This window comes from Candoia aspera, chromosome 10 (genome assembly GCF_035149785.1).
Source record: "Candoia aspera isolate rCanAsp1 chromosome 10, rCanAsp1.hap2, whole genome shotgun sequence".
Taxonomy (NCBI): Eukaryota; Metazoa; Chordata; class Lepidosauria; order Squamata; family Boidae; genus Candoia; species Candoia aspera.
In genome coordinates this window covers 21,540,011-21,555,343 of record NC_086162.1, presented here as the reverse complement: position 1 = coordinate 21,555,343, position 15,333 = coordinate 21,540,011, and the positions used below count along the sequence as shown (strand labels likewise).

Here is a 15,333-nt window from a genome sequence, read left to right as displayed (position 1 = left end):
TTTTGGTCTTGTCTGCATATCTGGCCAAGCCCCTGTGGTTAGGAAGCCCCAGAATTGCTTTGGTTCTCCCCCGGATGCTTCATTGTTTTCAGGCGGCTGGAATTTCCAGGGGCTTAGGAGACAGAGAGGCAGCTGCGGTCCGTCCCTGCCTTCCTCCAGAGAAGCAGGCAACTCAACAGGAAAGCCACTCCTTGAAAAGGCACAACAGAGGCTTCCCCCTACAGTTAAGGGGAGCGCCATCTATTATAGAGAGAGTGTCAGTAGTTCTTTTGTGTTTTCAGAAATGACAAATTTTCAACCACAATTCAAATGAGTCATCAGCATAAGCTTTCTTAAGGGATATAAATCCAAACGTACATATCTAGGCCTGCAGACGTGTAAGTTTCAAATGAGGAAGATCAGGGACCAAGTTTATTTTCAAACTTTGGAAACCTCCAATATCAGTGATAAAAAGCTGAAGAGTGAGTATGTATGCACTGTTTTTTCATGGGGTTTATAAGGCTGTTCAGCTCATCATTTATGCCTCTGGACAGTGTACAAGTATGAAACCAATGTAACAACCATGCATGCATAGCCAAGGCTGGAGGTAACCATTGGTGCCCTTGCCTACCAGCTCAAGCACCATCCTGGCCCAATGCACAAGAGAAAAACCAGGTCTTCACCCCTCTATGAAAGGCTTGTAAGCGTCAAGACCACTCGCATTTTGGGGGTGTGAGGGTGGGCTTATTCCAGACACAGCAATAAAGAAGGCACATCCCATAAGATGGCCCTGCCTTAAGGAAGGGACATGGAATATGTTCATCCTGTGTGACCTAGTGAGAAATAACCAGAGATGGGCGGTTGTACGAATAACCCAGCCCTGTGCCATGCAGGGCTTTACAGGTGATCACCAACACCATGGATTGCATCTGTGAGCCAGCGCAGCTCAGAGGAGGGATGTTACAGTGGTGTACAGGGGCACACCCATTACTACCCGTGGGGATGCATTCTGGTCTAGCTGCAGCTTCTGGATGGTCTTCAAGGGCAGCCCCATACAGAGTGCGTTACAGAGGTGGCTAAGGCCTGAATGACTGTAAGCAGGGCCTGAGAATCCAGAAACAGGTGCAGTTGGCTCACAATATGAAGGGCCCCCAAGTGGCTACAGGATCCAAGTAGGGGAGTGCGACCCCACCCCCCAGAGCCAAGGGTGGAAAATCCCCTGATCCAGACCTGGGTGGGGGAGCCTGTTCTTCCCCGTCCAGATGCTAGAAAAGCTCCAGAACATCATCACTAATTCAGCTGGGGCAGAGATTCTGTATTCAACTGAATAACACTGGCATACTGATGATACTTGGCCTGTGCCAATGGATATACAGTCTTTTATCGATGTTTTATGCCAGCCCTTCTCTACCTTTTGGCCCTGGAGGAACCCCTGAAATATTTCTCAGGCCTTGGGGAACCCCTGCACAGTCAGGCTCAAACATAGGCCAGAAGTTACAAAATAATTATGTTCGTTTCATGGGTAGGCCTGTCTAGATGCTTTAACAGTGTTCTTAAACTAAAAATAAAGTATGAAACTTACCTCTTTAATGTGAAGTTGCCTGAATTTGAAATAATTTTTAAAATAAATCGTGATCTCCCAGGGAATACCTAGTGACCGCTTGTGGAACCCTAGGGTGCCACGGAACCCTGGTTGAGAAACCCTGTTTTATACCCATCCAACTAGGAGCCGTTCTTACTCCATAGGTTGAGTAGTATTTACTTGATTATGTATGTTTAGGAAGACCTGTATCATATACAAATGAATTCAGTTCTTCCACAGCTAGATTTGACCCAGTGCTACACAACTGAGAAGACAAATGAGACAAATACGGATTTATTTAATCTGTTTCAATTGACAACTTCATAGTTGAACAGTTCTTCCACTTTGCTCGGGAGGTCTGCAGTCCAGTCAATACTTGGTTTTCTGTGCATAAAGAGAATTAAGTTCCGGTTTGGTAGTCATAAAAGCTTTATGCAATTCTTGTAGGTAGGTCATCCTGCATATACACTCAAAAGTTCCTTCACTTCTTTTCCCCAAATTCATTAGCTTCCCTTTTTCCCCCTATAAGGCATAGGCAATGTGGTGATCACATCTCCCCCTTAATGCTGTCTGATTCAACTAATACATTTGTGTTGTTGTTGTTTATTCGTTTAGTCGCTTCCGACTCTTCGTGACTTCATGGACCAGCCCACGCCAGAGCTTCCTGTCGGTCGTCAACACCCCCAGCTCCCCCAGGGACGAGTCCGTCACCTCTAGAATATCATCCATCCATCTTGCCCTTGGTCGGCCCCTCTTCCTTTTGCCTTCCACTCTCCCTAGCATCAGCATCTTCTCCAGGGTGTCCTGTCTTCTCATTATGTGGCCAAAGTATTTCAGTTTTGCCTTTAATATCATTCCCTCAAGTGAGCAGTCTGGCTTGATTTCCTGGAGGATGGACTGGTTGGATCTTCTTGCAGTCCAAGGCACTCTCAGAATTTTCCTCCAACACCACAGTTCAAAAGCATCGATCTTCCTTCGCTCAGCCTTCCTTATGGTCCAGCTCTCGCAGCCATATGTTACTACAGGGAACACCATTGCTTTAACTATGCGGGCCTTTGTTGTCAGTGTGATGTCTCTGCTCTTAACTATTTTATGAAGATTGGTCATTGCTCTTCTTCCAAGGATTAAGCGTCTTCTGATTTCCTGACTGCAGTCAGCATCTGCAGTAATCTTTGCACCTAGGAATACAAAGTCTTTCACTGCTTCTACATTTTCTCCCTCTATTTGCCAGTTATCAATCAAGCTGGTTGCCATAATCTTGGTTTTTTTGAGGTTTAGCTGCAAACCAGCTTTTGCACTTTCTTCTTTCACCTTCATCATAAGGCTCCTCAGTTCCTCTTCACTTTCAGCCATCAAAGTGGTATCATCTGCATATCTGAGATTGTTAATGTTTCTTCCAGAGATTTTAACTCCAGCCTTGGATTCCTCAAGGCCAGCTTGTCGCATGATGTGTTCTGCATACAAGTTGAATAGGTAGGGTGAGAGTATACAGCCCTGCCGTACTCCTTTCCCAATCTTAAACCAGTCTGTTGTTCCGTGGTCTGTTCTTACTGTTGCTACTTGGTCGTTATACAGATTCTTCAGGAGGCATACAAGATGACTTGGTATCCCCATACCACTAAGAACTTGCCACAATTTGTTATGGTCCACACAGTCAAAGGCTTTAGAATAGTCAATAAAACAGAAATAGATGTTTTTCTGAAACTCCCTGGCTTTTTCCATTATCCAGCGGATATTGGCAATTTGGTCTCTAGTTCCTCTGCCTTTTCTAAACCCAGCTTGTACGTCTGGCAATTCTCGCTCCATGAACTGCTGAAGTCTACCTTGCAGGATCTTGAGCATTACCTTACTGGCATGTGAAATGAGTGCCACTGTTCGATAGTTTGAACATTCTTTAGTGTTTCCCTTTTTTGGTATGGGGATATAAGTTGATTTTTTCCAGTCTGATGGCCATTCTTGTGTTTTCCAAATTTGCTGGCATATAGCATGCATTACCTTGACAGCATCATCTTGCAAGATTTTGAACAGTTCAGCTGGGATGCCGTCGTCTCCTGTTGCCTTGTTATTAGCAATGCTTCTTAAGGCCCACTCAACCTCACTCTTCAGGATGTCTGGCTCTAGCTCACCGACCACACTGTCAAAGCTATCCCCGATATTGTTATCCTTCCTATACAGGTTTTCTGTATATTCTTGCCACCTTTTCTTGATCTCTTCTTCTTCTGTTAGGTCCTTTGTTTTTGATCATGCCCATTTTTGCCTGGAATTTACCTCCGATGTTTCTAATTTTCTGGAAGAGGTCTCTTGTCCTTCCTATTCTATTGTCTTCTTCCACTTCCGCGCATTGCTTGTTTAAAAATAATTCCTTATCTCTTCTGGCTAACCTCTGGAATTTTGCATTTAATTGGGCATATCTCCCCCTATCACTGTTGCCTTTTGCTTTCCTTCTTTCTTGGGCTACTTCTAGTGTCTCAGCAGACAGCCATTTTGCCTTCTTGGTTTTCTCTTTCTTTGGGATGTATTTTGTTGCCGCCTCCTGAACAATGCTGCCAACTTCTGTCCAGAGTTCTTCCGGGACCCTATCTACTAAGTCCAGTCCCTTAAATCTATTCTTCACCTCCACTGCATATTCCTGAGGAATATTAGTGAGCTCATATCTAGCTGATCTGTGGGTCTTCCCTAATCTCTTTAGTCTGATCCTAAATTGTGCAAGAAGAAGTTCGTGATCTGAACTACAGTCAGCTCCAGGCCTTGTTTTTACCGACTGTACAGATGTCCGCCACCTTTGGCTGCAAAGGATGTAATCAATCTGATTTCGGTGTTGTCCATCTAGTGAAGTCCATGTATAAAGCCGTCTCTTAGTTGTTGGAAGAGAGTGTTTGTTATGCAGAGTGAATTGTCTTGGCAAAATTCTATCAGCCTGTGTCCTGCTTCATTTTGTTCTCCCAGGCCATATTTACCTGTAATTCGAGGTGTCATTTGACTGCCCACCTTAGCATTCCAGTCTCCTGTGATGAAAATAACATCTCTTTTAGGCGTGTTGTCCAGTAGGTGCTGCAGATCCTCATAGAAGTGCTCTACTTCAGCTTCTTCAGCATTTGTGGTTGGGGCGTATATTTGGATCACTGTGATGTTAGATGGCTTGCCCTGAATTCGAATTGAGATCATTCTATCATTTTTTGGGTTGTATCCAAGCACTGCTTTAGCCACTTTACTATTAATTATGAAGGCTACTCCATTTCTTCTGTGGTCCTCTTGTCCGCAGTAGTAGATCTGGTGGTCATTTGATGTGAAGTGGCCCATTCCAGTCCATTTCAGTTCACTGACGCCCAGAATGTCTATCTTTAATCTTGACATCTCACCAATAACCACATCCAATTTGCCCTGGCTCATAGATCTTACATTCCAGGTTCCGATGGTGTGTTGATCCTTAGAACATCGGATTCGCTGTTCACCATCAGCACCGTCGGCCGCTAGCCGTCCTTTCGGCTTTGAGCTAGCTGCGTCATCACGTCTGGGGCTAGTTGAGCTCATCCTCTGTTCCTCCCCAGTAGCATTTTGACCATCTTCCGACCTGGGGGTCTCATCTTCCGATGGTATACCGACATATCTCTGGTTGTACTGATCCATTTAGTTTTCACGGCAAGAATACTGCGGTGGGTTGCCATTACCTTCCCCAGGGATCGCATTTAGTCTGACCTCTCTGTCATGACCTTCCCGCCTTGGGTGGCCCTTCACGGTTTAGCTCATGGCATCATTGAGGTGCTCAAGCTCCAGCACCACGACAAGGTAACGATCCTTTGCTGAAGAATACATTTGTAGAATGTCTATTTATGAGAGAGAGAAAAAAATCAAACTCTCGTTGTCTCAGTTATACAATAAATGAAATGTTTCATAATGTATTCAGCTATTATCCATTCAATTAACAATTCAGATAAGAATAAAAACATCCAATCCAGAGCAACTGTGGTGTGGGGCTCAAACCAAACCAAACCAAACAACAAAAACTCCTAAAAATTATACATCTTGGCCCCTGGTGAATTAAGTGATGCTGTTGATGTCTTACTCCGATGCCTGGAGGCTGTGAGGGTCTGGATGGGGTGCAACAACCACTGCACTCGTTCCTGGATCGGCAGGCCCTGCTTACTGTCACTCATGCCTTAGTCACCTCCAGATTGGACTACTGTAAGGCGCTCTACGTGGGCCTGCCCTTGAAGACTATCCGGAAGCTTCAGCTGGTCCAGAATGCAGCGGCACAGGCAGTGTCATGAGCACTGATGGTGAGCAGGAGGGGGCCCCTATCCAGGGGGGAAAACGCATGCGTAGTACTGAGGGGTTGAGCAGCCATTCAGAGACACAGAACAGACCCGCCTTAACTTTTGGGGTTTATCTGTCTGGGTTTTCCCCACGCTTCTTCAGTTTGTCAGGATTTTCTGTCTAATGTAGCAGTAATAAACACTAGAGACCTATTCCTTGTCTCAGCGTGGTTCCTGGCTGTTAGGACAGGCAGTTACATGTGCTCCTAGAACAGTGCATGTCACACCTCTGGTCTGCAAGCTGCATTGATTGCAGTTGCTTCTGGGTCCAGTTTAAGGTGCTGGCTTTGACCTTTAATGCCCTTCATGGCATGGGGCCAGGTTATTTGAGGGACCACCTCTCCCCGATTACATCTGCCCATCCTATCAGATCTGGCAGAAGAGGTATACTGTGGGCCCTGTCTACTACGGAGTTACATCTGGTGGGACCCAGGAGACAGGCCTTTTCTGCCGTGTTACCCACCCCGTGGAACATCGTTCCCCCACCCCCAAGGTGAGATTGGCCCCTTCCCTGCCATCCTTCTGCAAATCCCTCAAAACTTTCCTGTGTCCACAGGCCTAGGGGTCTCAAGGGGACGGTGATCTGCCAAGGGGGCTCCACTATTCATAATATCCAATGCTTTCGCCTAGCCATTTTAAATAATAACATCAATAATTTTAGTGGCATTTTCTTTTAATATTGTTATTTTATGGGTCTGTTGTACACCGCCCAGAGTCACGTTCTGTGAGATGGGCGGCCAAATAAATTTTTTCCAGGCCATCCTTTTCCAGACACTTTTTCCAGGCCAATCACCTCTGGGTCAAGCCACCTGACCTAGAAGTAATCAGAGTTATTGGAAGTAGAACATCATCTGCAAAACTTTAAACCATTTTTTTTTTAAATTAAGGGCACTAGGCTAGAAACTGGGAGACCGTGAGTTCTAGTCCCACCTTAGGCATGAAGACAGCTGTGTGACCTTGGGCCAGTCACTCTCTCCCAGCCCTAGGAGGGAGGCAATGGCAAAGCACTTCTGAAAAACCTTGCCAAGAAAACTGCAGGGACTTGTCCAGGCAGTCACCATGGGTCAAAAAACTGACCAAGGCACGTGTGCACACATGCACACACACACACACACACAAAATCTAGATCAGTGTTTTTCTTTCTTTCTGTGCTGGCTAGGGAATTCTGGGAGTTGAAGTCCATACATCTTAAAACTGCTGAGGTTGAGAAACACTGATCTAGATAAATGTGAAATTGGAAGGAAAACCGACTCCAAAATTACTGTCCTGCACTGCCCTCTGCTGGCGGCAGATCAGTTGGTAATGATGACTATTGCATAGACCAGTGTTTCTCAACCTTGGGAACTTTAAGATGTGTGGACTTCAACTCCCAGAATTCCCCAGCCACACATCTTAAAGTTCCCATAGTTGAGAAACACTGACATAAACATAAACTTATTATATATTGTTTCAAGGATTGTTGGGATCTGTTTAAGGCAGCTTCCTCCCTATTGGTGTTCCCTGTGTGTGCTGGATTGAAACACCAGCAAAAGTTGTACTCCAAAATATCTCAAGGGCAGCAGGTTGCCTGCAAGAAATATGACGGGACAATCCTATTTCACGTGACAATTTCCCTGGGGGGTGTTGGATGGGTGCTCTGGCCCGGGGACCATGCTTGATTGTAGTTGTGGCAAACTGGCCCACCTTTTGAAGTAGGAAGCATAACATTGATTGAAGAAGTCAGGATATTCTGGGAGTTGAAATCCAATCATCTGGAGGGTGCTCTGGTTCGAAAAGGGTGGTGTAAACCCTTAGATGGACTCAACACAGTTTTTGACACATCCCTGCCCCAAAATCCTCTGCTTTCCAAACAGGAGAACAATCAGAAAATCCCAGTGTTGTGGCCTCACCTGTTGTGGTCCTGTGCTGTTCTATTGCAGCCCTCTAAACACCCAGCACAGCCATGCTGAAGAGGAGGAGGAGGAGGAGATGAAGATGGAAGTGTATCTTTGATTTCCCCCTTTCCTACGGGTTGTACGTTTTCCTGCTGTTTTAAATGCAAGGCTGTCATACATCCCACCGTTCCTTGTCACTATAGTGATCTCTGCACAGTTCACAGCTCGAGAAAGGTAGCCCGGTAGCCCATCCTTTTAAAATCCCAGCACTTTATTTATTTATTTCCACAGGAAGAGGCAAACTAGCACGACAAATCCAATCCACTGAGACCTTCTTGTCTGCAGCATAAGCCACCAGTGAAATGGAAAAGTTTCTTATATTTTTTTCCCTTATCAATGCAGCTTGCAAGGCAAAGTCTCTGAAGGACTGTTTCTATCATTTGTAATGAGTGCAGGAAGACCCTCACGACATTAAATCCTAACATATTGACAATGAAGCAATAGGGAATTACGAAGAACGCCCCCCCCCCTCTTTCTTTTTACTGCCAATTTTGGCAGTGGGATTATCCAGTTGATTCTAATTGGTCTCCTGCTTCTGAGAAGGGCAGTTAGCAATCTGTGCAAACCTGTGCCCATCCGGAATCTTTTTAACAAGCTTGCCTTCGATTTTAGTGCATCCCCCCCCCCCCCCGATGAGCTGTATTTTTCCTTCAATAATTAGGAAAAGAGCCAGAATGCATGGGGTTTCCAATTTAGAGAGGCACCTGATCTGGGGAATAGCCATTAGGGATGTATTGAATTTATTCATGGGAAGGAAGGTTTGGAATTTATGCTGTCCATTTCCCAAGTCTGTGGCTAAACTAAGAATAAGCGATTAACCTGAATCTGAAGAGAGAAAAATGGAAATGCATTAGAGCTGTACAGTCTCATTGCATAACACACTACAAATGAAAGAAAAAGAGAACAGCTTTATCGGACAAGGACCCATCCAGGCCAGCCTCCGCTCCCACAGGGCCAGCCCCTTGCACCTGGAGAAACCCCAGCCAGCATATCTTTCTTTTGCAGATGTTGACGCTTATTCAGCACAACTTGCTTTCAGGGTTTTATGATGTTATCTTTATCAGGCCTCCCTCCAGTTTCATCAGAACAGATGTTAAGCTAACTGGCCTGTGATCTTCTGGATACCCTCTGGATTCCACCCACACTAAAATGGGTGTTACTTTGAGCAATTTCCAGTCCTCATTTACAAAAGGTAAACTGCAGATGTGATTTTTTAAAAAAAATATTTACTCTCAGAAGAGAATCCATGGCTGGTGAAGGAAGGAGGAGGAAGGGATGCAGGTATAGGAAAGATGGTGGCAAAGGTGGTTAGGAAAAAAAGATACTGGCGTGGAGCAATGGGGTCCACAGGGAATGGTCCACCAAGTCAAGATGGTGGTCATGATGGTGCAATCAAAGCTCCTCCTGTTTTTATGAGTTGCACATAAAAATGGGAGGAGCTTTGATCACACCGTCATGGCCACCATCTTGACTTTTTGGACCCCATCTCCCCACCCCCGTACCCCTGGAGTGGAGGATGCCTATCACTGTGTAGGAATAACAGGCCATTTGAAGATGGTGGCAAGCCAAAGACGTGTATTGCCAGGATCAATTCCTCCAACGTTTTCCCACCTTGATTCCTGGGCAAATGAACAAGGCAGTTACACACACAGACACACACAAACACATTTTAATTGTAATTTTACTCTCTTGTTCTCATGGGTTATATTTGAAATGTAGGTGTTTAACGCTAGGGATGTTTCAGTCTGAGAACGGGTGTGATGACTTCCCTCTGCAAATTATAACTTTTGGTGGAGTTTGCTATTATCGGTAGCTCCCCTTACCCCAATTCACTTACGCTCTCACATTGATTGGTTTACCCTAGAAATGCACCTCTAACACATGAACCTTAATGCACTACCTCACATAAAAAGTTACCTAGTGCCCGTGACACATCTGATCTACGTGCAGGCAATCTGCTAAGTAAACAGAGGTAGGTCTTGATTACTGCTCGTAGAGGGTAAGGCAGAGCTGAAATTTCACATTGCAGAAGTCAGAGAGAGAGCTAAATGGGTGTGCTGATGTGTCTTTTGGACTTAAGAGAAGCCACTGTGATGGAATCGATCAAGTCCAGGAGGATTTTTCTCTGCAAGAAGGGGTGACTTTGCTGTCAGACGGTCTCCAAGAATAATAGCCATCATGGATATTGGTTTTGTGGTTCTTGAGGGTATCCTGGCCATAGCCATTATCACCATCAACCTGCTAGTGTGTGTCACCATCTATCTGCACAAGGAACTGAGATGCATCACCAACTATCTGATTGTCTCCTTGGCGGTGGCTGACCTTGGTGTGGGAGCTTTAGCCATCCCCTTCTCCATGGTGCTCAGCATGGAGTACACCCTGTGCTTCTACACCTGTCTCTTCCTCACTTGCTTCCCACTAGTCACCACTCAGTTCTCTATCCTCCTCTTGTTGGTGATTGCCATCAATACCCACCTGAAGATCAAGCTGCCCAACAGGCAAGTCATGTTCTTTGATCAGAACCCAGTGTGTGAAGTTTGCATGTGTGTGTGAGAGATTACAGGTAGTCCTTGCTTAATTATCACAATTGGGACTGGAATTTTGGTTGCTAAGTGAAGCGGTCATTTAGCAAATCCGACCCAATGTTATGACCTTTTTTGCAGTGGTCATTAAGCAAATCACCATGGACGTTAAACGACCCATGTGGTTGTTAAGCGAATCATGCAGTTCCCCATTGATTTTGCTTGTCAGAAGCCAGCTGGGAAGGTTGAAAATGGCGATCACGTGACCATGGGATGCTGTGACAGTCATAAATGCGAACTGGTTGCCAAGCCCAAATCGTGATCACGTGACCATGGGGATGCTGCAACGGTTGTAAGTGTGAGGACCAGTCGTAAGCCAGTTTTTTCTAGCCCTGTTGTAAGTCCAAACCATCACTAAACAGATGTTTGTTAAGCGAGGACTACCTGTATCTAGATTCATAGCCATCTAGATGGTTCTAAAAGGTTCTACAGATGCCAGTGGATTACATTCCAAGTGAAGAAGCCACAGAACAGCCACTTGTGGAGACTTGATGCTTCCATAGATTGGAGAGGTGAACTACATCCCTCTTTCTTTTCAGAGAATCGAAGGCGGCTGGTAGTGCTGATGGGCAACTCATTTTTGTCTGGTTGTTCCCATACCTGAGATAATACAGGAGGATGAAAGAAGAATGGGTGTGCAAAAAGAATCTCTTGTCTCAATTCAGCTCTCCCTTTAAAAATGTCAACTATAGATTTCATGGTCTTGTATTATAGGGCAATAACAAGTCCGTCTTTTTCAGAATGAACTGTCTTGAGGTTGGGAAAAGGCTGTTATCCATCCAGAAAACTTAAACTGTTTTTCAGCCAGTTGAACTGATCTCTAGCTATTTTATTTTATGCTTTGCAGTTGGAGAGAAAAGCTAATGAACAACAACACCTAGAGAAGGGTTTCCCTCCGTCTACCCTGGAGTTGCACATTGTGATCAAAAGCTAGAAAGCAGGCTTCCTCTTCTAAGAGGCTGTCCTCTTGACAGCTGCATTCTAGTTTTAATCTAAGAGAGGGCGAGTCGTGAACTAAGTTATCAGCAGCGGTTCAGCCATTACATTGTCTAACCATGGTTTAACCATGGCTTATTAAATAAATCACAAGTGGCTGGGTGATCACAGTACGTTAAGCTGTAAACCATGTCTATGCTTGCAAAATACGCTGAGCTAAAAGCACACCATATTCCTTGGCGCAGAGTGTGAATCCATCTCAGGGATATTGGATGAGTTGAGTTGCTAGGTATTATGGCATGGTATTGCATGAATTTGCCTATGAAGGTTTTTTTTTAAAAAAAAATCTGGGCTAATTATGTTCTAATGGTGGTTGGTTCCGCCTTGCGAGGGAGATGGGGGGGTGATAAAAATTTGATAAATTAAATAAAATAAGTAAATAAATCTGAGAAATAAGTCCTCAGTAATAATGTTATGAGAAAGCCAGTTTTAGTGTTGTGGTTAAGGTACCAGGCTAGAAACTGGGAGACCGTGAGTTCTACTCCCACCTTGGGCATGAAGCCAACTGGGTGACCTTGGGGCAGTCACTCCCTCTCAGCCCTAGGAAGGAGGCAATGGCAAACCACCTCTCAAATCTTGCCAAGAAAAATGCAGGGATTTGTCCAGGCAGTTGCCAGGAGTCAAGACTGACCTGTAGGCACCCCCTAAAATGTTATCAATCTTGAGAGGTCTATTCATTCATACAACTAAAGAGATAGCCGTATTAACTAGTTCCTTGACTGTGGCGTGAAGTTGACTGTGGCAGACTGTCTAGCAGACCCTGGAAACCCAGGGAGGAAACAGCACCATTATAACAAAGACACCTCAGCCCAGGTGAGGAGGTAGCATGAGAAAGAGGTGCAGAGTAACTCCACCCTAATTACACTAGGTATGAATTGAGCTGGAGAATTTCTTTAGCAAGCTTTCAAGAGTCTGTACTTTGCCTACCAGCAATACTGTAAAGATCTTTCCTGAAATCAAAGCAGGTCTTCTTCCCTGAGATAGGTAGGTAGGTAGGTAGGGATAAAGATGGCTGGCTGGCTGGCTGGATGTTCTCCCCCCACCTTTTCCCCTCCCCTAATTTTTCTTAGGATACAATTCCAGAGCTATCTCTTCTCTACCACTTAGGTCTCCCCAGTTCTGGTGTCATGATTGCATGTGTTTGGAAAGTGTTGTTGATGAGATCAACATAGGAAATGTGTCTTGGGCATATACTGCAAACCAGATGGATGTTGGTGTGGCAAAGTTCATTCACACAATTGAATCATAGAATCATAGGGTTGAAAGGGACTTTGGAGGTCTTCTAGTCCAACCCCATGCTCAAGGCAGGAATCCTCATACCATCTCGGACTAATCGTTGTCCAATCTTTTTATGAACACCTCCAGCAATGGAGCACCCACAACAATTGGTTCATGATGAGAACTTTTTGACCCCACATGTTGTGACTTACAGAGTTAGAATGCAAATTCCTATTTAGGACTGCAGTGGAATAAAATTAAGGTACCACTGTAACTATTCTCAATGTCCCAATAGATCTAATATTGTACTAGTCACTCAATTATGGCCCAGCTATTTTAACAGGAAATGTTTCATGAAACCCCAAAGATGGCATTCATGATAGAAGAAGGTTCAACTCGACTTTATTTAAAATACTGTACAGGAGGCTTTCTGGTGCGTGTTTATCTGAGCCACAATCATATCTATTATTATCATCATTAATTAATTAAATTTATGTGCTGCTCAACTCCCAGCAACTCTGAGCAGTTCGGTGTCTGGTTTCTGCCCATCCAAAGATACTAATGAATTTCTTTCATTGGACAGCTACACCACGCATGTGAAGAAGCGCTGGGTGGTGATCATCGTGGTCTTCTGCTGGTTGCTGTCACTGTTAATAGGCCTCTCCCCAATGATGGGATGGAATCGCTTTCAGCAATACGGGGAGGCCAGTAACAAGACAATGGCTATCAGTTTCCACTCAGAGAGAGCTTTCTTTGTTTTAGTAATCCAGGATAAACCTTCTGGACACTTTCTCTCTGAAGCCTATCAAGATCAAGAGAATCTGAGCTACAGTGACAGTCAAATTGAACACTTGGGTCGCTGTTCTTTCACCTCCATTTTTAGTCCTGAGTATCTGGTTTACTTCATTTTCTTTACCTGCACTTTGTTGCCCTTGGCAGCCATGCTGGGTATCTATGCTGACATCTTTCGAGTAGTCCGAGACCATTTCCGGTCACAGCCTCTTTGGCCAGCCAAGAAAAAGGAAATGCAGATGGCCTGTACCCTTCTGCTCTTGGTCGGTGTCTTTTTCATTTGCTGGATTCCACTGCATATGATCTACTGTGTCCAGCTCCTGTGTCCTAGCTGTGAACAGTATGAGTCACTGGAGCACCTGGCTGTGTTGCTCTCTCACCTGAACTCTTTGGCCAACCCACTGGTCTATGCTTTGAGGAAGAAAGACTTAGGGCTGGCCCTCCGATCTGTGTTCCTGTACCGAGTCTTGCGCTGGCCCTCCATGAAGACCTGCTGTGGTCCTGGTCCCAAAGTCCATCCTCAGGCCTGATGTGAGAAAGCATTGTTCCTAAGTGACTCTTAACTGCCGAACAGACAGCTTTGTGAAATCCATGCATTGGCTCTACCGTGAAACAAGAAGAGAGTTACTGGTTGCTTGGGAGAACCCTGAGATTTTCAGACTTGCCTACCAAAATAAAACAAAGTCTCCGTGAGACATCTACTTCCTTCCAGAAACATCAGCAACCAATGCTCAGCCATGGAGCATGACTGCTTAATAATCATAGAACATCAAGTATCCACTGGAAAAGAACAATGGGAAGTTCTGTATGTGTTTTTGTGTGTGATACCCTAGAGGAGAGCATGCTGTGTGGAAAGTTGAACAAGAGCACTCCTGCTGGGGAGTGACAATATTCTACAACATGTGTTTCGTAAGTGCTGTTCTGGATATCTATCCAAGACAACATTCATCTTAAAGAAGCAAGGTTGATAACCAGCATTTTAATTCTCAATTAATTAATATAATGGTGGCCTGAGATTTTACATTAGCTCTTTGCAGTCAAAGCATTCACCCTCTCCTGCACCTTCTGCGACCCACAGCTGGAGCCCTGCATACAAGAAAGGGCAAATGTGAAATAGAGGAAGGGTCAAAGAGTTAAATTCATTCTGGCCTTCCCCGTCCTTGTTCTCACTCACTGGCTGCATCTGGCGGGGAGAGGAACAGAGAAACCCAGAGAGTACGACTCAACTCCGTATTGTTTTCCAATGTATTGCTGAGCAGGAATGAGGAAGAGATGTAGGGCAGCGTGGAACGTTTGAAGCTTTCAACGATAATTGAAAAGAGATAGATCAGCAGTCCCTTGAAAGCCTAATTAAGCCTGAAAAATATTTGTTTTATTCATTAGAAACAATTACATTGACCAATTAACTAAATGAAAACAAATAATAACAAGGCACATCGGATCCTACCATTGTTGCTTATGTGGTACAATATCCGTTAGCTATTGCTAGCCAGATGAATTCTGACCTTTTTCTTTGGGGGCTAAGCTACGAAGGTGCGGTCGCTGCCTAGCTAGCAGATAGACACATTGGAGAAATATAGGTGCTGCCTGTTAGTCTCTTGAAAAAGCAAGATTTATAAGCAATAAATCAGTCCGGTGCTGATTTTAAATTTTGGAAGGGCTGTCTGTCTGTCTCTTGGCCCTATGATGCCTTTGCCCATCAAGAAAGGGCAAAGTAAGGGAAGGATGATGGTTCTTCTCCTAATTCTTAGGGAGGCAAGTAAATAGAGAAACAGCAAAAAGGAGGAGAAGGTACAGGCAGTGCTCACTTAATGACCACAATTGGGACTGGAATTTCAGTTACTAAGCGAAGCGGTCATTAAGCGAATCCGACCTGATTTTACTACTTTTTTTGCAGCACGGCAGTTAAGCGAATCACTGTGGGTGTTAATCAGACC

The 15,333-nt window shown here is 44.7% G+C and overlaps 1 protein-coding gene across 1 annotated transcript; it reads left to right on the top strand.

Moving 5' to 3' along the window:
• Positions 1-9,986: 9,986 nt before the first annotated feature.
• Positions 9,987-13,926, top strand: LOC134503531 (adenosine receptor A1-like). Its single transcript, XM_063312333.1, has 2 exons — positions 9,987-10,306; positions 13,188-13,926. The coding sequence occupies exons 1-2, from the start codon at positions 9,987-9,989 to the stop codon at positions 13,924-13,926; spliced, it is 1,059 nt and encodes a 352-aa protein (XP_063168403.1).
• The last annotated feature ends 1,407 nt before the right edge of the window (positions 13,927-15,333 follow it).

What these genes read in the sequence shown, in the direction of transcription:
- LOC134503531 (XM_063312333.1), top strand. Translation starts at nt 9,987, where the DNA reads ATGGATATTGGTTTTGTGGTTCTTGAGGGTATCCTGGCCATAGCCATT. An exon ending in AAGATCAAGCTGCCCAACAG is followed by an intron (nt 10,307 to 13,187) that starts GCAAGTCATGTT and finishes TTCATTGGACAG; the next exon opens with CTACACCACGCATGTGAAGA.